Here is a 27,922-nt window from a genome sequence, read left to right on the forward strand (position 1 = left end):
TATATGTCAGTGACGGAAAAATACTTTTCTGTAAATATTGTAATTGCCGTTTGGAGCATGAACGTAAGGACACGGTAAACAAGCACATAATTAGCGACAAACATGTAAAAGCTAAACGATCCCCATGCACTTTGAAACGACAGCTTTCTATCCCAGAAGCAGGAGTGGCGCAAATATGCGCAAAAAAACAAAAGGAAGATTTTCTTCTCGAAACTGTTGAAGCCTTTGTAGCTGCAGGTATTCCTCTTGAGAAACTTGACAACAGCAAGCTGACTGCATGGATGCAGAAGCATGTAAGTGGTGCTGGTGATCTTCCAACAGCGGATTGGATGAGGAAAAAGTACATTCCCCTACTTAGAGAGAAAAAAGAAGTGGAAATTAAGCAGCAGCTCTTGGGGCAAGATGTGGTCATACTCGCAGATGAAACCACTGACAAGAGTAATAATTGTGTTTTCAACATCTTGTTTAAAATTCTGAAACCAGGTGCTGAACAAGATGTTATCTTAGGGGCTTCTTGTGTCCTTGATGCAGCAAATGCTGTTTGTTGTTCTTGGGCAGTGATTGATGTATGCTCCAAATATGAAGTCAAGGAAGAAAACATAATTGCGTATGTTACAGATAGTGCTAGGTACATGACAAAATCTGCTGGCACCCTTGAAGGTGTATTTGGTGACCACATGTACCACATACAATGTTGGGCCCATAAAGTAAACATTGTTGGGCAGATCTGGCAAAACAACTTGGAAGAACTGAACCTCTTCGTTTGTAAGGTAAAGATGGCCTTTCTTAACACCAGAAAGAGGAGGCATGCATACCTTCAATTTCTTCTCCAGAAACATGGAGAAAACAAGGCTCTGGTCAAGTTATTCCCCATGCCAGTTGTTACACGTTGGAACACATTGTTTGAATCTGTATCATACCTCGCACTCCATCTGCACGACATTGTGGAATTCTTTGAGCAGCTTAGCGAAGATAACTCTGGTGTTAAATATATCAAGGGACTCCAGAAGGAAGAGTTACAATGTCTTGAGGCCACTCTTACATTTGTGGCTCAAAACTGTAACACCTTTGTAGAGCTAATTAATTTTCTTGAAGGAACAAAGTATCCTACTGCTCATCAGTTGTGCACAAAATTGAGTAAACTGCAAACTACTCTTGATGTCTTGGCTAAGGGAATATTTCCTGAAAATGTTGAAGACATTTTGGCTGAAATGAAAACTGTCAACTCTGCAGCCCTTAAAGAGCAGTTCAAGAACACAGCTAAACTCAGTCTTATAAAACTGATTGATCTGGTGAACACTGATCCATCTCGTCAACTATTTCTGGGAATCAGCGCTCTAATGAATCCTCAAAATGTAGGAAACATTCGTGTGGAGGAAAAAGAATTCCAGAAACATATTGGGAACCTACCTTTCCTTTGCAAGGTGCAGAAGACCTATGTAGCGACAGGCTACATAACACTCCAAAACCTGGTTTCCCAAGAGCAGAAGAAACCGCATGTGAACTACATAGACATGGTGGACATACTATGTAAAATGAAAGCGGATTATCCTGAATTTGCAGCTGCTGCTTTAAAGTTAATATGGATACCTGCAACGAATGTGGACTCAGAAAGATCTTTTTCTAAGTATTCTGTAGTTGTAAGTGACAGAAGAAGATCTCTAAAACCAGAGAATGCTGAACTGCTGACAATGGTGGCTTTTTCCTGAGCTTAATTATATTGCATTTATAGAACAAAATTTTAACTGTAGTTTCTATTTTAGTTAATTTAGACTCTCTCCTGAACTCAGGAACAGTACTTACCTGCATAAGAATACTGAATATGTTAGTTGTTAATTTTTTATGTACTCTCAACATAGTATTGTTTAATGTGCATATTTTAAGTCTCTAACCACGAATTATTGAAGAATTTGATCAAGGCAGCTCTGCTAGGTGTGTACATGTTATTACATGTGTTTTAATTTTTTATGACGATAAAGACGAAATCCACAATTCTTAATGACGAAAAGTCCTTTTTCATAACACCATAAAATCTTGGCTCTAGGGATTGGTGTACACATATACAAAGTGTGTGGGTGTGTAATGTGATAATAGCAATGAAAATATTACAAATCTATGTTTTTACGTATTTTTTTTTACACCTGTTACAGGTGCGACATAAATATATAGAAACATGCACGTATTCGAATGCTACGCTGTTTCAAAATGTCAAAGCAATCCGTGAAGAACTTTCGTGATTAAAGATTTTGAACAAACAATTACCATATCTATTTATATAGGTTTATGTAAAATATTATATTTAATTCAATACGTATTTAAATTCCCTTTTTTTATTGTTTGTTTACAATAAATAAACCAAGCATGGCTCATTCAAAAATATTTTTAAAAAAATAAAAATTTACATGCTAAAAGTTAACAAATTTAGATCTGTCTTCTGCAACTTAGAACATATATCCCTTTCATATCTAACAAATAATCTTTACCGACCTAATTTTTTAGATATAAATTACTTTTCTATTTAATTTAAAGGTAATGTTTCCATTCTTTTTCTAGAAAAGTTTACCTCTCCTCAGGCAGTCCTTGGTCACGAAAGAGCTCGTGATTGATGGAATTCGTCCACCTCCACACACGGTTGTCTTTTCCCTTCCGAATTCCGGCATTGTGCCTCAGCTCCAGGTGAGAGACAGCTTTCACATGTGTTCAGTTGTAAGTGCACTGTTAAGGTACATAGTTCATCACTTTCTGCATCCAACGCCTGTCTTCAAGTAAGTAAAAATATATATATATCTTTTTTTTTTTTTTTTCAGTTTAATTTATAGGCTATATATTTTTTGTGTATGTTTATCCCTGATAGCCTTTGCAAACTTGTGTAAATGTTTTTTAGAATAGTTGATTAGTTGCACTATTAATAATAACTGTCCTTAAGGCACAATGTTACATGCCATGTTGATTTTTTTAAAAAATGTAAATTTATAAGAACTACTACCTATTGTAGTGTTACCATGGTACGACTTCTGGAAAAAATTTATATAATTTTTCGTTTCATGGCTCATAAACCCCAAAACCATTAACTAAAATGTTTTATATATATTTATATATATCACATTTTTATGGACATGATAACTAAGGTAAGGAGTTTCCGCGATTGCGGAATATTTTGCAGAATTACAAGAGTCCCACATAATCGCAGAATCATCGCAGAATCGCTGATTTTGCTGTACCTTTTTTGTCCATTTTGAGTGCAGTAATAATGCATGCAAGGGTTATGTTCTCCCAAATAATATCATACTTATCATGGGCAGAGTTAATAATTTCCAAACATTGTATAAAACATACATTTTCATATAATTAATGCGGCAATGCCGTTAAAAAATACAAGTTTGAATTACCAAAATATTATCACTTACGTACGGCAAAAAAATTTTGTTTGCAGAGAATCAAAAGATAAGATTATAAGATGAGCAGCACATTGAGCGAGCGATCCTACTGGCATTTATGAAACGACTATAGTCACAGTCAATGGAAATATGTGCGCATCAATCGACTAATCAATTGATACAAGGCTCTATATATATATATATATATATATATATATATATATATATATATATATATATATACACATACATACATACATACACACATATATATATATATATATATATATATATATATATATATATACATACATATACATATATATATATACATATATATCGTGATCCACTGAAGTAAATGAAAATGTCTTTGAGTAAATACGTTTTTAAAGAAGCCAGCGGGGGAAAATCGCATGTGGGAAACAAGTCTGCGGCAGATAGAGCTAAGGAATTTCCAGATGTGTTACACAGTGATGGTGGTAAACTTTTTGCTCCATTTGCAATGTGTTATTGGACCATAAACAGCTCTCCACGATTAAGGATCATTTAAATTCTCAAAAACATAAAGCCAGGTCGGTGCAACATACCTCACGTTTGGCAGGAACCTCCAAGCAAACAACGATTGGTGCTTCCTTCAAAAAAGAAAGTTTGTCTGATGAAAGAAAAAATTGTGTCCCAAGATCTCGTGAAAGCATGCGTCAGTGCTAACATACCACTGACAAAACTTGACAACAGTGAGTTTCGTTCATTTTTGAACAAGTATGTTGTAAATGGTGGCTCTATTCCAAGTCACTCACAGCTGCATAAAGAGCACCTTCCTGCTTTGCATGCGGAGTACCAAGGGAAGTTAATGTCGGAAACGGAAGGGAACCAAATAGCTATTGTAACTGACGAAACAACTGATGTTGAAATGTGGTATGTTTTGAACATTATTTTCATACCATTGAATGTACATGAAGGTAAACTTTAACCATTTCTTGTGGATACAGTCATGTTGGAAAAAACCAATTGTTGTACTGTGGCTCAAAAGCAGTGTCGAATTATAATATTGACTACAATATTATTTTAGGGTTTGTTACTGATAATGCAGCTTATATGCTGAAGGCATATAAAGATACACTGAATGGAGTTTTTCCTCACTGCATCCACATTACTTGTATTGCACATATCCTGTCATTGGTTGGTGATGTTTGGAGAAAGACATTCAAAGACGTTGATGCATTTGTGAATGCAATGAAGATGTTATTTTGTAATGCACCAGCCAGGAAAGCAAGGTTCATGAACTACCTGAGAGATAGAGGTCTGGAAGTGAAAGCACCTGTTATTCCAGTTAATATTCGTTGGAACTCATGGTTTCAGGCAGTAATGTACCATGATAAAATTACACTTGAATTCTATAAGTCATTTCTGGAGGGAGAACTGCAACATACAAGTGTTCCATCTAATGCTTTGTCACATGCTGTTGATGTTGTGCAAAATGATGTCAACCAGAAGAAACTATCAGCTTGTTTGAAGTTCATTGCTGAAATGTGTCAGAAAATTGTTCAACTTCTGACAGAGTTTGAAAGTCAGAGTCCCAAGGCAACAGATGTGTATGACATCCTAGTAGATTTGAAGGCTTACCTTGAACTTCAGTCGAAAACAGACCACTCCCATTACTTGAACGAAGTGCCTGCTGAAAGTTCAGTTTCTGTAAAACAGCTATTCAAAATTGTTTTTGTTAGCTCGTTGGAAAACTGGCTAAATATCAGTCAGCACAGGGTCAACCAGGTTGGAATTTTTTGAAATATGTGAGAATATTTTCTCCTAATAAAGCTATTCTGCTGTCACACAATTTTAACAATTATGTTAGTGTATTGTCACTTCTAGCATCTTGTGGTGAAGTAGAGTTTGCTACTTACATTGGAATCTTGAAAGACTCAGATTGTTTAGATGTAGACTCATTCCAGTTTTGGGACAGCATAAAGAGCAGGTGTCCAGTTCTGGCAGGTATAGCAAGGGCTTATTTATGCATGCCTCCAACAGTTTTGACTGTGAAAGAAGTTTTTCATTTTATAAGGACATTCTTTCAGACAATAGACGTAATCTGTTACCAGAAAAGATTAAGATGCTCAACATAATGCATTTCAATACCAGACTTTATAAAGATTAGATAGTTCACAAATGCTCAGTTGTTTGAGCTTTTGAACACAAGAATATGATTAATGCTGTATTTCAACATTTGTATAGTGCCTTACATTAGATAGGAATTTCACATGTATAGAAATAATATAATTCCCTTTAGTTAGACTTCTTTAGGCTGTATACCTATACATGTTTAAAACGTGATAAACTATTTTTAATAAATTGCAGAACTTTACCTTTCTTATCGCAGAATTTCTTGTTTTCTATCGCAGAATTTGTGTTTCTCTATCGCAGAATTTTGGCCTTTGGTGTGCAGAAAACTCCTAACACTAATGATAACTGCTGTATTTTTTCGTAAATATCTTCCAAATTGATACATAAAATATAGTAATGGAAAATCTTGATCAAGTTCATTAATGGGCAATATCCGACCAAAAGGTTAGAAATGGGTAAGGTTTTTTTGAAAAACAAGGATTGGAAGACAAAAATAATTATGTATCTCTTCATAGGCACACCATGAAATCTATTCAAAGTTTTTATAAATCTTATAATTTTTATCTTAAACTTTAGTCTGAAACAATTTTCGATAAGACGAAACATTGCTGGGGTTCATGGGGTTTGAATAAGAATATAAATAAAACTTCTCTAACATGTACACTATCGAGTTAATTATTATTTTTATTTTACATTTATCTAAAACTGTTGTTAAAATAAATTTTTGAAGTGGTGGAAATAACAAGGTTTGAAAGTAAAAAAAAATATACTTTTTTAATATATATACTATAAAGTCCATTATAATTTATTTTATAAATTTTAATATTATATATATATATATATATAAAGATGTGTGCAGGCAAATATGCGCGGCCTTTGCTTTAGGATAATAAATACCTTGAACAAAAAACACTCTAGTTAGCAATACACTATTTTTTCCTAACTTTATTTAAAATTATTTATTAACTGTGCATCCTGCCTGAGGTCTCACTTTTTTTAAGGCAGTGTCATAATCACAGGCTTAATGACCAGCATTAAGTACATCACAATTATAGCGTAGGTTGCTTTATTTACTTATGCGCCAGAAACAATATCCAATATGGTACTTAAATTGCAATTATGTAGGTCTAACATAATATTTCTTAAACATGTAAACAAACAAAAACCACAAAACTAGAATAAACTATCCATAGAACCACAGATACAGAAGTACTTCTTACTTCATAGTCAAATAAATGGTTGATGGCCATAAACAAAATATTGCTGTGAGAACTCAAAATATTGAACCAAATATCGATTGTGTAGTGTTCAGCACCTGGTTGCTTGCATGCACGTAGTTTAATATTGAAGCATAATATCTTTCGTGACATTGCCATGTTTTTAAACAGTAGATATTATGAATAGATAAAAAAAAATAGAAAACAATGTGTGCTGACATTTTTCAACGTTTGCAATTTTTGGACCCAAATTATAATTTAAATTGATTTAAATTTGTTTTTAATTATCAATTTTGCAGTATTCTGAGTATTTTGAGGTGAATTCTCAGTATGTTATAAAAAGTGAAAAATTCACATTATTGCAAATGCTATAAATGCATGTCCCTAGTCACTTTTCTTTAAGGACAATTTCATAATTTTTACATTGATACCTCCCGTGCATATATTTTTCTGCCACAAATATTTTCAACAGATATTCATTGAATATCATGGATATGAAATGCCCCGCAAGTGATGATGATTACGAATACTTGCAATAAAATAAGTGTGGCAGAACAGCACATACAAGGGAGGTATGGCATTCCAATTTCAGATATATGTAGCCCTTACATAAAATTAATGATAAAAAAAATCAACATGGTGTGAGGGATTGAGCCTTAAGTACTCTACATTAATTTTTTGGTATGAAGTTGAACAATATTGATGGCACACCCCAGGCACATCTCGTCCAAGTGTGGGTGATCTGGGTTTTATTCCTGGCAGATCATACATGGGCGATGTTGCCTTGAGTTGGGTGACAGTTTCTTGGGGTAATGAATGCTCCATTTTTATCCCGTCACACTACGTTTTGTCTGACAAGCCAGATGTCGATAAGACGTTACGTAATCCCATATTCAGTTATTCTCGTCTTTGTTCCCTGTCAGCAAGCAGTAGAGGTCTGCAAGTATTCAAGAAATATTCAGTGTTCATGAATAAATGGGTATTTCAAACTTCAAATATTTTTAAAATTATTTTTTTTTTTAAATTACGTTTTACTGTTAAATACACCAAGTGGGACTTGTTCACAAAAAATTTTATCAAAAAAAAAATTATCTTGTATGAAATGAAGATGAGTTATTGAGAAATTTAGTTTGTTTTTTTTTTTTTCATTAAATTATACATAGATTGTTTTAAAATGTAACAGATAATGTGTGATTATGATTTGAATTCTATTTATAATACTCAATATTTTCATGTATGTAATCAGTTGGATAAACAAAATAATTTTCAAACTTAAATTTTTCCTTGTTTAAGAAAATGAATTGACAGGGTTTTTTCGATCATTATAAACCTCTATTATGGTACCATATATACTTTTCTCATTAATTTGACTGTATTTTGGATCAATTTTTCTTGGTCGTGAAGTGTGTGTATAAAAAAGTTTCCGTGCATGTTAAATTTCAATTTGAAACAAAAAAAATATTTGTGAATAATTTGATATTCGATTTGAAGTTCAAATTAGAATGAACAAACGGTAATCACAGGAGCCTAGCAAGCGGATGTGGAAACTAGAGCTGTGGAGTGGTTGGTCGTGCTGATAGGGGGCGTGCGTGGTTCCAGTCGCAGTTGAGGCCGCAGGCAGTGCCCAGTAATGCGGCGGCCCAAGTGCGACTTATGACGCCGGTGAGCACTCAGAGCGTCGGTGTCACCACAGTCCCTCGGCCGGTCCAACCTGTGCAGCAGAGGCTAGTCACAGTGAGTTGTGCTGTGTTTGAATTCTTATCCACGTACACATCTTTTAAATTCTTTTATGAAATTTAAATACAGAGAAAAAAGTCTTTAAACATATAATATTGTGGTTTGGCACATTCTGTAATATGGCACCACTCAAGCTGCTTGTGGTCAGATTTTTTGGGTTGGCTCTGACTGATTTAATACAATTCTTTGGACATTCTTCATTGCAGTTTTGCGCTGTTAGTCATGTAAAAAAATCCAAGGATGCAAACATAAGAAACCCAGATGGACCCAACGATTAAACTAAAGAGGTATTATGGACAACCTGATGATGACGGCACAGATGAACACACTCAAACTTTAAATATCAGACAGCACAATAGTTCCGGGGAAGGAATTTAGTCATGAATAAATAACAGTACAAGCAAACACAGTGGGCTAACAATGATAAGACAATTTCAACAAGAACTCTAAATGCAGACAGACAACACCTGAACAACATAATGAATATTGAACACAGAAATGAAAATGAACAGGTGTTATGGACAACGCAATGAAGAAAGCACCAACGAACATAGTGAGCTTCCTATGACAAAATAGTTGTAATGTTTTATTTTTGCATTCGTGAATTGTTTTCCATGACATACCATAATGGCATATGTGCAAAAAATTGTATTAAATCAAAATTCCCCATTGCATGAATCATTTAAAGAACATTGAATCAGACATAGCCACCAGATCGTATTACTGCACTATCAACATTGTCTATTTATCATTACTGTCAAGGTTTTCACTTCAGTACAGTGTTTTCGTAAATATGTTTTATGTACGCCTTGTTAAATGTTTGTGGTTTTTATATCATATTTTGGCTATAACGTACAGTGAAAGGTCTTAAATTCGGCACGTTCCGAACCTCGGTCACGCCGAATTAGTTATTTTGCAGGATTAAAGAACATCAAAGTATTTTAACATGAATACAGATTGTTTAATGTGAACTGTAACCTGCAAGAAAATAGGAAGCACTGTTCTGAAATGAAACCAAACAGTAACTATGAACTTTTGAGTGAACTAAAAACGCAGCTAATGTGGTAATGTGACCAGGCGACCAAAGTTAACATAAAAAAAAAAATTAAATGCAATTGGCTCAATTGGTGCAGAATCACAGATTGTGCCAAACCTAGGAAACCTTTCACTGTATAAGAAAAGTATGTGTGCTGCAGTGTACATACGACGTGTGTTTGTGTGCACGGTCGTAAACAAGCAGTGTCGGTATCTCAGTCCTGTCGTTGCCTGCCGCAGCCGGTTCGAGCGCAGGTGCCTCGCATGGTAATGGCGTCGGCGCTACGGCCGCCCGCCCCCACGCCGGCTCCCTCGCCGGCGCCCGCGCCCGCGCCCAGCTCCGCAGTCACCTCCAGCATCATGACGCCGACATCGGCACCTGCACGGGTGCCCGCCCCGCCCCTCCATGCCATCCGGCCGCCCCTGCAGGTGCAGATCCGCACGCCCAATGCTGCCGTGGCCAGCCACATGCGCCTGCCGGTCCCCGCGCAGCTCAAGACCGCCACCGCCACGCGCATGACCACTGTCGCGGCCGTCGCCGCCGCCCAAATGAGGCCGCCCGTGCCTGTCATCCTGCCCAAGCCCGTCCTCCGGGAGAAGGAGAAGAAGACCTTCTCCAACACTGGCTTCGCGTGAGTCCTCGCACGTCTCCTTGCGCTGTTCGGTATTGAGCAGCGTTCCCCTGTCTTTCGTGGATCGCTACACTTAACCCACGAATTTATTAAATTGGTGGCACTTTATTTAGCCAAAAGGTTTCATACCAAAGTAGTCTGCAATTCATAGTAACTTATTACTTTTCTTTGAGGTTTACTATTGGTGTGTGACATAATAGCTGCTTCACATCATAGTCGTTTGGGCCATCCCTAGAAAAGGTGATGCGCCAAATAGGCTTGACCTTGTGTGTTGGTCTGTGTGGTTTTCTAATTTTTCAGGTCCTGTTTCAGTTCCTTTAAAAAATGGTCTGCCTGAAACAGATTTTAAAATATTTATTTTGATTTCAGGCTTTTGGTTTCAGTAACATGTGTGTGTGTGTGTGTGTGTGTGTGTATGTAAATATTGACACACAAACACAAACACACACAAGCATATGAGAGTAGCAGTGGTAATGTGTGCGGCACATGTGTGCAGGGGGGACGACGACATCAACGATGTGGCGGCGATGGGAGGCGTCAACCTGGCAGAGGAGACCCAGCGGATACTCGGGTCGACTGAGTTTGTGGGCACGCAGATCCGGTCCTGCAAGGACGAGATGCTTCTCCACTCCAACCCCCTGCAGCGAAGAATCAGGGAAATATGTACGTGTGATTTCTCATTTCCACTGAGCATTTGGCATCGCTGCATATTTTAATCTCAGTCAAGATGCTAACTAGGGTTGTGCTGATATTTGATAGAGGTATCTATATCCAAAAAAATTGGAACAATATATTTAAATTTTTATACATTCCCTTAATGAGAGCTAATGAATGGAAAATTTTTGAATTACAACTTATGTATATTAGATGCCCTTGAGTTAAAAATTCTTTAAAGCAGGCTTGCCACCAAATTAGGTTCCTAAATCCTCTTTGCAGCATTTAAAAATCCTGTAAAAATTATAGCCTTAATTGACATGATATATTTTTCGCAGTAATTATAAATATACATTGCATTCCAAAACATAATTTAAAAAAAATCAAATGAATGTAAAAAATTGTTAAGATTTGCCACCTACATTACAAAACTAATAGTTGGTATCACAATAAAAAAAAAGTAATTTAAAAAGTTTCTCTTCAGCATAGGCTTTGGTCCTTTTCTTATTTACAAACTATAAATACATCCATACAACTGAAGTTATTTACAAGTTAAATAAAAAATTGGTTGTCTGTAAAGTCGGTTTACGGACGATAGTTTAACGTGACGTCATAACAAAACATTGATGAAATGATTGATCCAGAAGAAAAGTAAATACAGTAGAACCCTGTTATAATGAATCTGAAGGGAGTAGTTTATATGTTCACTATAGAGGGGAAACTTTATATCTGGGAAAACTTTTATATTGGCAATACATACTCAAAAGCATAATCTTAACTACACATAGGCCTAAGCCAAGAAAAGAACGAATGAAAATACTCAAAGCAACAGTTTTATGAGCAAATGCAGATATTATTTTTAATACACTACACATGTACAAACTTTCTATTAATGGTTCTTCGACATCGGCGTATTTTCCTTTTTTCAGGCATTTAATACTCTGTGACGTATTCGCAGCTTGAGAAAGAAAATTGTTCAGCTTGTTTAATATTGTACTTAATGTGGATGTTGCAATTCCCAGTTCCTTTGATATTGACACGTGCGGGACAGTGGTGTTGGAGTCTACCTTTTTAATAATGTCCAGTTTATCTCGCACAGATAATGCCTAACGTTTTTTCAGTTTATCTCGCACAGATAATGCCTTACGTTTTTTAAAGCGTTTTTCACCCTTTTTTATGTACGTATTTCTTATTGAAGCTCATTTGCAGCTTAATAACAAGAAATTCTTTTTACCGTCAAAAGTAAATAAACGAAAAATAAAGAGAATTGCACATCAAAGATCACTATGTATCATTTAGTATCACAGTTGCTAAAGCTGGAACGAAAATTTCTCACTTTCTATGGAAACATTTAGTCCACAGAGTTCAATCTAGTGGTAGTCTTACGAACCTTACTCGATCAAAATGTCCGAAACGTGAACGATAAAAATGAGACGTAAAAATATTGAATTTGCTGCTATAATGTACATACGTATTTGTGTGGCGGTAATTTATGTTTAATTTTGATAACTTATTAAATGTACACGCGTTCGCTCATTCTTTAACTATGCAGGGAAAATATTTTTTATTTTCACCAAACTGAGCACCATTTCTGGCTACACGTAGCCTACCGAGGCCACTCGATTACGACTTGTTTATAATATGAACAGTGGACAATCAAGTAGCATATTGCGGAGAAAAACGTTAATGTGATCCAGAATAGATGTTTTGTGAAAATACTTGTAATTATATGAAAATATTTGAGATAAATGTGCATTATGTCGGCAAAATTTGTTCGTGGTACACGGGAAAACATATCAACATTGACAAAAGTTGTGCGCTATATCCAATGAATTAATACATAACCTCACATCATTTTGCCGGGACCGAGACGGAAATTCACAATAAACGGGAATTCATTATAGGCGGGTTCACTATAAACGGGTTCTACTGTATCATATTCGGCCTGAGACTGAGCCGTAATAGGTTTTTGCAACCAAACCATTTAGGTGTTAAAAATTATATTTTTTGAGGAAGAATTTTTTTTTAATTTTTCTATCTTTTGTATGATAAAATCTATCTCTATATACTTTTATGAATAAAATTGAATAATTTTTAATTGAATTATCACTATTTTGTATGGATACAAAGGAGTGAAATGAAATGTACAATTTAATTAATAAATTTACTTTTATTTGCATTCATTATTCAAATATATTTATTACAGTAGAATCCCTCCCGAACGACCCCCCTCTGGAACGACCATTCCGTAAGAACAACCGGTTTTCGAGGAACCGTGAAAAAATTAGAAAAAAAAAGAGAGTAAAATCGGATGAAAAACAAGTGCGCTACACACTATGTACGGCGCTGCGCGTCACGTTTTTCTTGGAGAGCGCTGTACTGTTGGCAGGCGCACGCATGGCTAAAAATAGATACCACCCCTCCAGAGTCCAGACTGGCCACCCTAGCGATAACGGTGAACAGTGGTGCGCATGCGCATTTTTGTTGCCGTCTCGATTCCGTGTCTTTGTCTTGTGGCTTGTTAGTGTGATCTTGCTCGCTGGTGGATACGCTTCTTTTGCTTGTTGATTCGGATATTTCTTGGTTTTTATTATTGTTGACGACTTATTACGCTTTGTTTCTTGGACGCTGATTTGGTTAGTGGTTTGATTTTGTGAATTTTGTATATTGTTGACGACACACGCATTTGTTTTTGGATTTTGATTTGGTAAAATTATTGGCTTGATTCTATGAACGATCGTTGACGACACACGCAGTTTTACACGGATTTTGATTTTTTTTTTTGAAATTTTCGTTTCGCATTTGTGAAAATGAGTGCCAAGCGAAATACACTTTCGCTAATGAAAAAATATGAGATTATCCAGCAAGTGGATAAGAAAACAATTTCCAAGACTAAGATAGCGCAGCAATACAACATTCGGAAGTCTACTCTCTTCACGATTCTCAAACAGAGAGAAGAAATTGTGAATGCAGTACAAAAGCAAGGCCGCAATGTGCAACTGAAAAATTTGAGGGGCGCGACGTACGAAAACTCGGCCGCTCTATATTTCAAACCACCCAGTTACGTACCATGTAAAATAGCTTTTTGGCCCGACCCTTATTTATAAGAACCTCAGCTGTCACACTTTTAAAACCCAGGGAAAATACTCTGACGTCCGCTTCCCTTCTCACGTCGGTTGGTTATTATGTCCGCCGCCCGTTAGCTCGCCTGGCGCCGAGAGACGTGTCCGGCGTGGCGGGACGAATGGTGACGCCGAAAGAGTGGGAAAGGGGGGAGGGGGGGGGGGGGCAATAAATGGATAAAAAATAAACTACCCACGTTACATAACATTAGCACGATGTTATTTTAAAGCTGCCCAAATAAAGGACGGTTCTTTCCGTGAAATGGCCGGGGGGGGGGGGGGTTGGGGAGGGGGGTGGGGGAATGGCCAAAAATTGCCCAAATTCTCTGGAACGACCCTTCCGTAAGTACGACCGTTTTTTCGGAAACCGTGAGGGGTCGTTCCAGCGGGATTCTACTGTACTTTTGAAAGTGCGCCGTATTTATTTTTACAAGTTCAAAAAAAAATTTCGGACCTGCTGGGATTCGAACTGACAACCTTACGATTAAAAAATAGCGCCGCTGACCACCAGCCACGAGGCCATATTTGATAATTGCTAGTTTCAGATGTTATATATACCTTTATAAAAATTTTTTTCACGGTAGGGGAATAATATTTCGTTTTAATAACTCGATTTTATAACAAATACGCATCCCAAATACACCAAACTTATTTATAAGGTGTTATAATATTTTTTAAAACATTGTGCAAAAGATCCCGGTTGTAATTTGAATTATTATGTGTAACTGTAAAACACCATTGTTGGTTCAAAACGTATTTGATTATTCAACATTACTTTAAAATAACCGTACCGATTGTGCTGACAATCGGTGTACGATCGTTAAATTACATAATATTAATAATTCAAACGACGATAATATGATTGAAAATTCAAATCGATGGTCGTTCCAATCGAGTGGAAGAGAGATGCCACGCATGCGTACAATGAGCATGAAGAGAGATGCCACTCATGCGTACAATGAGCAAACAGGAACATCCGTAGTGGGACATCCGTAGTGGGACACTTTTTCGTGCGTGCAGCCGGCGTTCATCGATTTATTAGACGTCACGTCAAAAACAAATGTATTTCAAATCATTAACTAGCTTCATATTCTGTGCTCTTTTCTGCATCTCGTCAGTGGGCTTGAAAGCCAGACCTGCAGATGTTCTCATTCTGCAATGCAACAGTGCGTTTAACATTGGTGATTCCAATGATGATCTGTGAGCAGTTTTAACCATCGAGATTGCTGGAAACCCTTTCCACAGCATTGCTGTGGGGAAGAATTAACATGGTCTTTGCAAGTTTTGAGAGCACAGGGAAAACCACCACATCATTTTGCCTGTGCTGAGAGACACTGTGCCTGTAGGAATCTATTTCCTGTTTTGGTCAGGCTGGTCCAGGTTCCCATACTGAATAAAAGATAAACTCATCTTTCAGTCTGTCCATGTCATCTGGCCCGATGACATTCGGAAACCTGTTGGCAAGCTTCTCTACGTTGTGCCAGTCTCATGATGACATGTTGCAGGGATCAAAAATCATAAAATTTTTTAACACATCATCCTCCAGAAGCAGGAGGCGACATAGCTCTTTAGTTCCTGTCTGATAAAATTTTCTGACATTCCCAAAAAAAAATTTTTTTTGTTCGGTGGCTAAATTATAGGTTTCCAGGAAATCTCTGGTTTTGTGAGCAATAAAAATTCCTTCGTCTGGCTGTTGGTTTTCACGTTTGTTGTCTACTTTAGTGATACCACATTCCTAAATTATTGGAAATTTCATGTAGCTTGCAACAAATTGCCTGAGCAGTACACAAATTTCAGGATAGAGTTTATGGATGTATGGTCTTTCTTGCTGAAACAAAGTGTTCAATTTGGAAAATCTTGGCAGTACAGCTTGAAGGAAGAAAAAGTAAAGTTTATCCAAATCTGAGTGTAAAGTACTGACAATGCGTTAAACAGAATCTGATTTGCTTTCTTTTCTATCAAAATTACAGTAAAACCCCTTATTTGCACTTTTCAAGGAACCCCAAGGTAAAAGTGTAAATTGCGGGAAAGTGTAAATTGTGGGAAAGCACTTTTATTGGCAGTTAATGCTAAATTTTAGCTTAAAAAATGTATCAGCATTTACCTATTTTTAATTATTGTGTTTAAAGTACTAACAGGAATATTCAGTTCCTTGGCCAAAACCACTCGGGTACCCACATGCTTGTCAAACTTCTCAATAATTTTAATTTTATCTTCAATAGATAAAGTATTTCGTGGAACTTTATACCTATCCATCTTCAATCAAAATCTTTCCATAAATAATATTGTGAACGATAAAAAAACACGTGCTAACCAAAACGGACGTTGACTAATGTAAACAATGAAAGCCATCATAGATATGTACTGTACATAATGCAGCACTACTAAATATACGTACTGTGTATCAGCGCTTTCCGGTAGTATCGATAGCTCAGCGCTTCGGACTATGCTCTGCTACGAGAGTGCTCTATGACACCATAAATAAAACCGTTTGTGGTTCTGCTACGAAAGTTCTCTATGGCAGCAAAGATTAAAACGTTAGTAGAGGAGAGGCACCATAGAACTTGTCGATACATCAAAACGAAAGGTTACAGACAATAGGCGAACTACTTCAAACTTTTCACATCTATGACTAACGTGACGAGTATTTACATTTTTACCGTGTTTTGAAACGTACATTCCGGGTTTTTTGGTTACGTAGCGGTGTAATTTCAGGGAAAATGCAACACGAAAGTTAATGTACAATAAAACGGACCTAACTTGATGTAAGTTTTTGGACATACGCCATTGCTAAGAACTTTTTCTGTTGAAGAAAAACTAATAAATAAAATAAATAAATAAAAATAAAAATACTCAAAAAAAGATACAAAAAACACACAAAATTAAGCAAACAATTGCTGTTGTCAACAAGGATATGAACACCACAAAATATTCCGAAACAGGAATATGGTCAGCAAACAAAGAAAAAACAAAGAAAAATGTACTAAGAGAACGAAAAAATCCCCACAAATGATGACAACACAAAAATATTGAAACCCAAAATAATTCAGCACAACAGTTGAAGCGAGACAAAAAACATGACAAAACGAAAAAAACAAACAAATACAATAGTTTTACCTAAACAGAAACAAGCGACGTTTCGGGAACTGCTATCTGCTCCCGTCCTCAGGCAGAGACGCACATGGTACGGAAACACAGGTGTGACTGTGTTTCCGTACCATGTGCGTCTCTGCCTGAGGACGGGAGCAGATAGCAGTTCCCGAAACGTCGCTTGTTTCTGTTTAGGTAAAACTATTGTATTTGTTTGTTTTTTTCGTTTTGTCATGTTTTTTGTCTCGCTTCAACTGTTGTGCTGAATTATTTTGGGTTTCAATATTTTTGTGTTGTCATCATTTGTGGGGATTTTTTCGTTCTCTTAGTACATTTTTCTTTGTTTTTTCTTTGTTTGCTGACCATATTCCTGTTTCGGAATATTTTGTGGTGTTCATATCCTTGTTGACAACAGCAATTGTTTGCTTAATTTTGTGTGTTTTTTGTATCTTTTTTTGAGTATTTTTATTTTTATTTATTTATTTTATTTATTAGTTTTTCTTCAACAGAAAAAGTTCTTAGCACTGGCGTATGTCCAAAAACTTACATCAAGTCATGCACTCCCATTGCACAAATCTTTTAAAGATAACAAAACGGACCTACATAAAATGACGTTATTTGCGGGAAAACGTAAATAACGAGAACGTAAATACGAGGTTTTACTGTATCAAAATAGTTGATCAGTGCAAACCACTGCTTTAACAAGCTCTCCACACACTGTAGGAGAGCCAGCCATATTGTGAAACAAGGTTGAAGAATGTTGTAGGTATCCATTTCCAACATTTCCTGAGTATCCTTGCATTCATCTTTCCGCTTTTTCTGAGGTTTTGAAGTGCACATAGACATCTTTAGATAACTGTTCATACACGTCTTGCAGCTCACTGCAGGCATGAGATGCTGCTAGCTGAGCCACGTGGCATGTCCAATGTAAGAGCCATACATTGCCTTGTTGTTGTGTCACCCTGAATAGCATTGAATTGAATTCTCCAACCATTGCCTTTGCTCCATCAGCTGACATACTTAAACAATTTTTCCAGGGAATAACATCAGGGTGGCCACAGACCGGGAAAACCGGGAAAAGTCAGGGATTTTAGAAATGGTCAGGGAAAATCAGGAAAAGTCAGGGAATCGCCTAAGAGGTCAGGGAAAATTTTCTCTTCTACTGTGCATTATTAACTTTGAATATGCCATGTTATGTTAGAATGTGTACCGTAAACCAGTTCTTATGTGCTGTTCTCATTCGACAGTACAAAAACAATGGCTTGCGTGCAACATGAATAACTATTGTAGATCTCTTTTTACATGCTAAATGTCGCACACCAGTACCATAATAATTTGGTGTGTATGGTTTTTCTGCTCTCGGTTTTGCCAACAAATGTATGTACTTGGTTTTTGAGCACGTTCTAAGAAATCTACAAAATCAAATGGCTACTTTGTTTGGCAGCATATTTTCAGTTATTTTCGCTTATATCATGCATATTATTTCATAGGGATTTTTCTAAAATAAAAGGTTTAATAATTGACGTGTTAAAACATTGCAATTAAAATAAAAAGCAAATGAAAAGCCGGTGGTGGGGTAAATTAGACGTTATTTCTTTCAGTTTCGGCTGGGATCGCCATATTGGCTTATTTGCCTTTGTGTACACTTGTAAAGTACCTATTGCTGGTGTTGTGAAAATTATTATGACGAAGTTGTATGGGTAGTGTTCGTTAGACGTAGTGTTTGAAGTGATAATTACTGCAGTGAGCTACTTCTTAGGAATCGTAAATGGGGATTATGAAACGTCTAACATGGCTGGCTAGCTGTTCAGATAGTTAGCTAACCTATTTTTATACAGATGTGACAGACGTTCGATTTGTTTGTTTACACATGAAAAGATTGCGTAAAATTTCGTGTTTCAGTATTTAAAGTGTGACAAAATTTTCATAGTTTAGAAATGACAATTTAAGGAAAGTTCGTTAACAGTTTCATGGTAAGTTGCGAATAATTTGAGACCCTGAAACATGGTATTTCCAAGAAAGACTTCAAATTTCAAAGATGATTGGCTTCAAGATGAGAGATTTTGTTTGTGGTTGGAACGACCTAAAACCGGAAGTAATCATGCTCGTTGTTCGCTGTGTCAGAAAACATTCTCCCCCAGCAACATGGGAAAACGTGCACTCACAAGTCACATGAATGGTGAAAAACACAGGCAAGCAGAAGAATATTCCAAACGTAGCAGTTGTAACTTGGGTATGTACTTTTCTTGTAAGCCACAGCCTTCTACTAGTGCCAGTGGTAATTCTGATTCACAGTCATCCTCCATGTTGTATACTACTACTATTGTTTCTGATGGTACTGTTCTTGGTGACCAGTCGGGGGTTGTCAGTAAAATGCAACCTGAGAAAAATTGTGAACAGTCAGTTGTGGAATCTACAGCTCTTTGCAAAATGCCACTGTCTGGGATAAACACGTTTGTTTTAAATGAGGAGGTGACTAGGGCTGAAGTTTTGTGGTGCATGCAAACAGTTTTATCACATAAGTCTTTGCGTTGTGCAGCAAGTGATGTGACTGTGATGCAGGCTCAGTATCAGTGCTTAATGAAGCACCCCCCCAGCAGACTCGTCTGACTGATAAAGGGATAACATCATCGCCAGTGAGGGCCGCGGGGCCCGAATGCCGCAACTTGGCATCGAACTCCGCGACCCTTTAGGAGTACCAGGTGGCGTCCTGCCAACCCCTAACCTCCTGTTTTGACCTATGTGAGTTCAATTTTGACTTTTGTAAATGACTTTCTAAATAAGCTGCGAAGCTGTGTTTTGATGCAAATGGCCTGGTGTAATCTACTTTAATTTCGTGTGGTGACTCTACTTTAAACTCGTGTGTTGTCCAGCCCTCCCTTTAAGTTTAAAATTTAAATTCAAAGGGGGGGGAAGGGGGGTGAATATTAATTTAAGCTGAGCAGTTGGCCTTGGCTGCTCAGTTTGTTTTGGTTTTATTTAGTTTGAAAAACGTGTTGATTTATTTATTTGCGTGTGGGCAAAGGCTGGACTGATTTACTGTGTTAGCTAGTGTGTTGTGTGTGTGGCGAGGTTCCTAGACCGTGGGCTGCTGACCCCCTCCCTTTAACGGGAAGAGGGGCTAGGCCGGCGGAGGGGACGAGTCCCCTCTGCCCATGGCTGGCTCGGTGTGTACCTAGCGCGGCTCAGAACCGCAGCTAACATTTCTGCCAACTGCAGCACTGTGCCGCGCGGAGTAGACTGCAGCTCGGTGTGGCCCCAGGCCCTGGGGAGCTGCGGTCTGGTGTGAGCTGGTTCAGCTGCGAGCTGTGCGCCCTTGGTGGCTAGGCTGGCCTCCAGGAGTCGAGTGGCTTCTTCAGGTGTAGCAAAAGCCACTCGGTGAAGGCCGGTGGGGCGCCCTGTTGCCTTGCTGCGTATGCGCCAGCACTTGGTCGGTTTGTGGCCGGCCTCGCGCAGTGCAGACTCCACTTCTTCGGTCGGTACCCCAGCCCCTCCGCCGCCCCGAAGGACGACAAAGTGCCAGGGCACACTCTTCAGTTGCGGAGGCTGCTGGCGATTTTCTGCAGCAGATTGTAGTCTTGGGTCCCGCGCAGCAGTGGCGGCCGCCTCCCTCTTCTTGTCTGGGGCGGCCGGCTTCACTGGGCGGTCTCGTGGCGTGTGCAGCTGTTGTTGATCTGGTGCTGGTGCTGTGGTTGCAGTGCTGGTACCTTTCTCTGCCGTAAAAACGGCGGTTTGGGTGCCAGAGTGTTTCCACTTGGCTGGGGCGGGCGTCTGACACGAGTTGTGTCGTATTCCCGCTTGCTGGTCTGTCTGGGTGCTGCTGTGACACAGCCTTGGGGCAGGTGGGGCTGTTGAGGACTGCGTGCAGCCATCCCTCGTCTGCCGTGGTGCGTCTTGCGGTGGGCTTCCTGGGGACTGCCGTCCAGTGTCCGCCTCAACTGCCAGCATCTTCTCATAGGTGGCCCACGAGACATACTGGACAGGACGCGAACAAATGCGGACTGCAGTATCTTCGATTTGTAGCATTTTTAGTTGTTCTTGAATGTAGCTCTGGATGCTGCGCATCTGTTGCGAGGTCCGCACCCAAAATCTCAACCCGCGCTTGTCCTCCGGGAAGGGCATGAGGCGGGCCCCGCACTTCGCGTTTTGCTCCTGGAACTGCGCCCTTTTGTCCACTGGAATGGATCCCGACATGAGCTATTCGCAAGCGAACACTGGGCCCTCAATGTTCCCAGACTCATCAGTTGCCAAAAAAATGCAACTGCAAAGAACAAAAATTGGGTACATTATATTACATGGCATAGCCCCTTATTTCCATAATGAATTAGTGAAAGACATATTCCAGTGTACTGAAATAGTTGTGGGGTTTGATGAATCACTAAATAAGACTTCCCGACTTGGACAAATGGATATAGTGGTGAGATTTTCGAGAGAACAGAGCTGCCAGGTTTCAACTAGGTACTTCAACTCAGCATTTTTGAATCATGCCACAGCTGAAGATCTGCTGAAAGCATTCACTGAGACACTGTCAGAAATAGATTTGTGCAAAATTCTGCAAATCTCTATGGATGGTTCCAGTATCAACCTAAAGTTTCACCGTGATCTTTGTGCTTCTTTGTCGTCAGATCCAGAGGCTTGTCAGTTGCTCGACATTGGTACCTGTGGCCTTCACAGTATTCATGGGGCTTTCAAAACAGGAAATAAATCACTGATTGGGACATACAGTCAAACCTCTATCTATCAAACTCGCATGTATCGATTGTCCGTGTTTATCGTATACTTTCTACGGTCCCGGGAAAATTGCCATACAACTGAGGTTAAAAAGGTCCGCTTGTACCGATGTTCGAATTATCGTTTTGTCCGCATTGATCGTACAAAAATGTGGTCCCGTCACTATAAATTATAATAGATGATCATTTAACCATAAAGATTTTGCAGAAATAACCATTTCTTAGAAAGAAACCGTCATAAAAACAGTAACGATAGTATATAGAAATATTAAAAATCACCTTAAATCTGCAGCCATGTTATAATAGCAACAAGTGAACTGTCAACAAACAGTAGATGGCTAACATTGGTGCCATATTTTCTGAAATTGACTCGTCACGACACGTTGCCACACTATCGACTTGTATTTATGTACGAAACTTTATCATGTCAACTAAAATGGTAACGTAAAAAGCAAAACATTTTATACCGTACATATATAAAATCACTTCAAGAATAAACATGTCCCTTATTATGACTGAGCATTAAGACGTCTCGTTTTTAAACTTCACAAGTTAAAATGAGCGGAGTCTTGGTAACTGTTTTATACGTATTTTATAATTTGGGAAGTACAGTATTGTACAGTTGACGCATATTTTTTAAACTATCCATTTATTTCTGGGGATCGTAAATAATTAATTAGTGGTATCAAGACATCAAGATGAACGTAAACTTGAACATGTCATGGCAGCGAGAAAACTGGTGCGTATACCATTAAACTGGTATTAGAACTGGACAAAACTGGTACACGGGAGGTGGAGCTTATATTTTTTTCCGCTAAGCTCGCATCTATTGGCTGGCTGCTGATGGAAGGTCACGAGTCTGGGCAGAGCGTTGAGTGAGTTTTACTGCGCATGCGCAGCTCAGAGAACAGAGAGAGCCAGCCGGTGGCTACGCCGCGCCGTAACAGCTGATCGAGTACAATGACCTTTCTCCGCGCATGGCGCGCTATTGACGGTAAATTTACATCAATTTGCTGCCTTTTTAATATTTTTACTGTGGCGCAATGCGTATGTGTAATGTAGCCCGTATTTGTTCTGTACGCTGCAGGATACGACTGTATTTTAACTAACTTTAACGTATTTCTTACAATTTTTCATATTTTTGAACTTTTTTTTTCTCGAAAATCTGTACGTACGACCGAGGTGTACATACGAACCGGGGGCCGTACGAGCAAGGTTTTACTGTAGTTGAGAACACTTGATGAACGTATTAGGATTATTGAATAAATTGAAATTGAATTGTAGGCCTGTTGTGCATAGGCTATGTTTTTTTTAAAGTGTAAATTGAATTAAGTAAAATGCTTCCATTTTTATTTTTATTTTTCAATTGATTAAACTTTAATGACAAGTAACTGATATATTTCTGACACTAATTTTGAGGTTGAAATATTTTTTTCAAAACCTAAGAGTGAAGTCCACATCTATTGAATGTCTGCATCTACTGAATTTTTTTGTTGGTCCCCTGAAAAACGATAGATAGAGGTTTGACTGTAGTCAATTTTTTGCGGTCACACTATACACTTTTCAGGGATTACCAGCTCGGCGAGGGGATTTTACTCATTTCTCAGGTTCAAAGATTTTTCCTCTCAAGTTTTGTAATATTCGCTGGATAGAAAACTGTAGAGTGGCAAAAAGGGCTATTCAGATTCTTCCGATGGTTCAAAAATATGTTGATGCTGTTTCCAGAGATTCCAAATTGACACCAAAGTGCAAGAGCTTTAACACTGTATCTTCAGCATTGAAAGACAATCTTCTGACTTGCAAGCTTGCTTTCTTTGTATCTGTGGCATCTGAAGTAGAACAATTTCTTACAGAATACCAGACAAACACTCCTTTGGCACCCTTTATATATGAATCGTTGAGCAAAATTTTGAAAAATGTACTGTCAAGGTTTGTTAAAGATGGAATTGTAAATGGAACAAAGTCTGTAACTAGAATGATGATTTCAGATGACAAAAATTTACTTACTGCCAAAGATATCAATCTAGGCTTTGAAAAACTGGAAGCTCTGCGAAAAATCAAAGATAAAGAAGTTGAAATTGTTGTGTTTCATCAACAGTGTAGAACATATCTTCAGAAAATGTGCCTGAAAATTTTGGAAAGGTCTCCTCTTGTCCACATCCTTACCAGAGGAATTTCTTGTCTGGATCCTGAAGTAGCACTGCGTCCAAACATCTGGGACAAACAATTGGCAATGGCTCTCCAACAGCTGGTTCAAAAAAGGCATTTCACAGGCTTAGAAGCAGACTGCATTCAGAGGCAGTTTAAATATGTTTGTGAAAATGATTCTTTTAAAGAAACTATGAAGAAATTTTCAAGAGAACATGACCGTTTAGATAACCTATGGATGAAAGTGTTATCAGCTTGTAAAAAAAAAATGGAGGAACTCAAAGCATTTGCGAAGAAAGTTCTTATTCTCTCGCATGGAAATGTACCACTAGAAAGAGGATTTTCTATCAATAAGGAATGTATTGTCGAAAATCAAACTGGAGAATATCTCGTAGCACAGAGGCAGGTGTATGATGTTGTTGTAAACATTGGTGGAGTTGAGAAGGTAACAATTACGAAGGCATTGATACACTCTGTCCGTAACTCCAGAACTCGGTACCAAGAAGCTGCAGAAAGAAAAAAAACAAGAGAAGATGCAGTAGACAGAGCAAAAAGTGAGAAGGAAAAATTGGCATTACAAATACAAGAATTGGAGAGGAAAAAATGCCTACTTATGCAGAGTGCAAGAACAGAAACTGCTCTTCTTGATGAGGAAATACAGTCTTTAAGAAGACAATGAGTGAGTGATATCGGGCCTAAATATTTGCATTGCTTGGTTGTAACAATTTTTACTTTTCAAATGTTTAATTTTTTTAGATACTGCATGGTCTTATTAATTTTTTATTGTTTTTATTACTGTTGAAATATTTATGCCAAAGAATCGTAACAAAACTGCTAACAACAGAGATCCTATATTTCTCCTTTTAAAATATATTTATAAAATCACAATCATGGTTGTGTAAATTAAAAAAAATTGTAGTCGGGGAATTTCATTTCTACATTTCTGTGGCCACCCTGAACATCCTCTTCAAATGAGGAGCTCACCAAAGCAAAGAGATTTTCTCCAGTTGCAGCACCACTCAAAGCCATTACTTTGTACAGATGAGTTTCAACAATCCCTGATGGAAAGAACCTTGCTAACACTTCAACCTGCCTAGTGACTGTAACATCAGTTGATTCATCAATCATCAGTGTGAAAAATTGTTTTTTCATTGCATAAGAAACATAATCTGCAGCTGATATACCCAAATATTGAATAATTATCTGGCTAGTTTTAGTGCGAGCACAATGAAAGTTTCTTGCAATTTCGCTATCTGGAAATATTTGTGGGACAAGATTCGTGAAATTATCACTGAGTTTCACAGATAAATTGTTTTCACAAACGAAATTCGCTCTTAACAGTTGCGCATTTATTATTTTGTTTGGTTTGGTTACAAAACTCGTCAAAGAACAACTCTGATCAGCAGCTCGTTGGTTTTTCGCATGAACTTGCGTATTTTCGTGCCGCCAAAGATCCTTCAAGCCACCCTTTGTCACGTTCAGTTCCGAGTTGCAAGTCGAACAAACTGCGGAAAATTCAGTTTTGCCACGCCTCAGCCATTTCAATTCTTGCTCCCATTCTTTACGATAACGCTGTTTATAAAGTGACCTGTCCGGCGAAGCCTTTCGTGTTTTCTCCATCACAATCAGCTTAGCCCAAAACTACAACTTAAATCACGTAAGAAGTTTGTAAACAAATGCTGCACCTAAAACATTGAATTGGCAAAAAATTCCAATGTTTACTGATGCCATGACACTTCTTAGCATTTAACTCAACAAACAAAAAACATTTCCCCCGAAACCATAGATATTGTTCTTCATGAAACGAAATGTGAGAGTATATGTTTTTGGTTTGTGGTTAAACGATTAGAAGTGCAATGGCGCTACACCTAATGTGAGTGTTTGCTTTACTGGTGGACATTTTATGGTTTGACAACTTCAAATAGGTAGTTGAATGTAAATATTTACACGAAGGAAATTCAAATATGAAAATATCGGCGAAGCGTCGTAAATATCTGTGAATGTCGCTGTTTATCCGTTAGTCCGTTTTAAGCTTCAAATTTCCGTGAAAACTGATAAAATCCGTATAAACGGCAGGCCTGCTTTAAAGTATAATATGTTCTTAAATGTTGGACAGCCTCGAAAGTAATATATATCTACGGCCATAAAAGTGAAGTGTGTATGTGTGCTTTCTCTTTCTCTTCCCTTCTCCACAATTCTCTTTCTACCCTCTGTCCCTCTTCCCTCTCTCTCAAATCTCTCCCTATCTCTCTTTCCTCCCACATCTCACCCCTTTCCCCCCTTATCACCCCTTATCCTCCCCTTCTCCTCCCCTTCTCCCCCCTTATCCACCCCTTCTCCCCCCTTTCTCTCCTCATGACCCCTTTCTCATATCACCTTTCTCTCCTTTCTCTCCCTTCTCTCCCTCTCATCTCCTCAAATCTTTCTCACCCCCTCTCTCTTTCTCCTCTATGCCTCATCTTACCCCCTTGTATCTCCCTGTCCCTCACGCACAACTTCCCCTCCCCTTTTCACTACCTTTCCCTTCCATTTCCCTCCTTATCTTCCCCTCTCACAATATCTCTCTCTGAAGGCATTGAGTAAAGCTCTGATATGGGAACAACCTTGGCCACTAGTTTCTGTGTTGTTTGTTCCAGCATCGAAGTACGGACTGGAAGACCCGCCCAATGAGGTTGCTGCCATCATCTCTCATGCTACACAGGAGAGATTAAAAAACCTAGTTGAGAAGTTGGGGGTCATAGCGGAGCATAGGCTAGATGTTTTGAAGGTAAGTTTTTTAAGTTATTGATTAAAAAAAGAATTGAGCACTATTTCAAGTTTTAGTTCAATGTGTTAGGTGTTTTGTTGTGTACATTGTTTGTTATACTGTATGTTGTGATTTTACCAGACGTTTTTAGAATGGGTTACGTTAGTGTTGTATTGATTACTAATAAAATGAAGATTCTGATTTCTATTTAAATTTTCATAAACAATCTTTGATTCTGATTCAATATTTTTTAAGGTAATGTGTGTCAAACTCATCCTGATTTATATACTCAGTTAGAAAATCCTTTATTTTACTTAAGGAAAGTATTTACAATTCATATGTACATATTCATTTACAGCTACAAATAATATTAAACAACTTACAAGGATGGTTACTCAAGAGACTTAAAATTAATTAACTGCATGTCTCATTAAATGTTCATTCTATTTTCAAATTTGTTTAACAGAAAAAATAAAAGTAATATAAGTGTGTTATATAAATTACCATATAAACCAGAATAGAGGCTGACTCCTACTTTTGATGCCCTCCACCAAAAAAAAAATTTTTTTTTTTTGTTCTATATCTTAATCATTTTCACCTTTTTTTTATATACGTCCTTTGCCACCATATATTATTAATTATTCCCCTTCTTGTGGGAATTAAATTTAAGAAATCAATTTGAATTTTGGAAAAAGTGCTCCTGGGTGCAAACCGACTGACGCCTCCTAAAAAAATCTACGTGCCAAATCTTTACAGCTGTGCTGCACGACAGACAGACAAGAATCAGTGGAAGGACGTTGGGTGGGACCTGGCCGTGGTGTGACGGGAGGCGGTGGTTGTGGCGTACAGGTGGATCCTCGCTACGAGGTGTCGCAGGACGTCAAGGCGCAGCTCAAGTTCCTGGAGGAGCTGGACCGTGCGGAGCGCAAGCGCCACGAGGAGCAGGAGCGGGAGCTGCTGCTGCGCGCGGCCAAGAGCCGCTCCAAGTCCGAGGACCCCGAGCAGGCCAAGCTCAAGGCCAAAGCCAAAGAAGTAGGTCTCGCCTTGCGCATTACAGTTTGGGTGATGATACATAATTGCTAACCTTCAGTTTTGTTGCAAATTTAATTAGTGGAGAAAAGATTTAATGGATTTTTATTTTTATAATGATTTAGTTTTAAAGCAAGAGATTCCAGTGTTATTGTTTTTATTTTGTATAAACTCTGTTTATTCTTAAAGATAGCACCATTTTTCAAAAACTACGACACTACTTGTCAAATGATTCGTATTTTACCAAAACAGTAGCATTTTGACTGATACATAATGCACTTTTACAA

The 27,922-nt window shown here is 38.0% G+C and overlaps 1 protein-coding gene across 2 annotated transcripts in view; it reads left to right on the forward strand.

Annotated features, from left to right (window-relative positions):
* LOC134540777 (transcription initiation factor TFIID subunit 4) overlaps positions 1–27,922 on the forward strand; it is an 86,747-nt gene that overhangs the window by 21,189 nt on the left and 37,636 nt on the right. For both annotated transcript variants that reach the window (XM_063383697.1, XM_063383706.1), the window contains 6 exons: positions 2,554–2,676; positions 8,312–8,446; positions 9,725–10,116; positions 10,613–10,779; positions 26,497–26,627; positions 27,456–27,638. In XM_063383697.1, the coding sequence (XP_063239767.1) occupies positions 2,554–2,676; positions 8,312–8,446; positions 9,725–10,116; positions 10,613–10,779; positions 26,497–26,627; positions 27,456–27,638 (1,131 nt within the window). The remainder of the gene's footprint in view (positions 1–2,553; positions 2,677–8,311; positions 8,447–9,724; positions 10,117–10,612; positions 10,780–26,496; positions 26,628–27,455; positions 27,639–27,922) is intronic.

This window comes from Bacillus rossius, chromosome 1 (genome assembly GCF_032445375.1).
Source record: "Bacillus rossius redtenbacheri isolate Brsri chromosome 1, Brsri_v3, whole genome shotgun sequence".
Taxonomy (NCBI): domain Eukaryota; kingdom Metazoa; phylum Arthropoda; class Insecta; order Phasmatodea; family Bacillidae; genus Bacillus; species Bacillus rossius.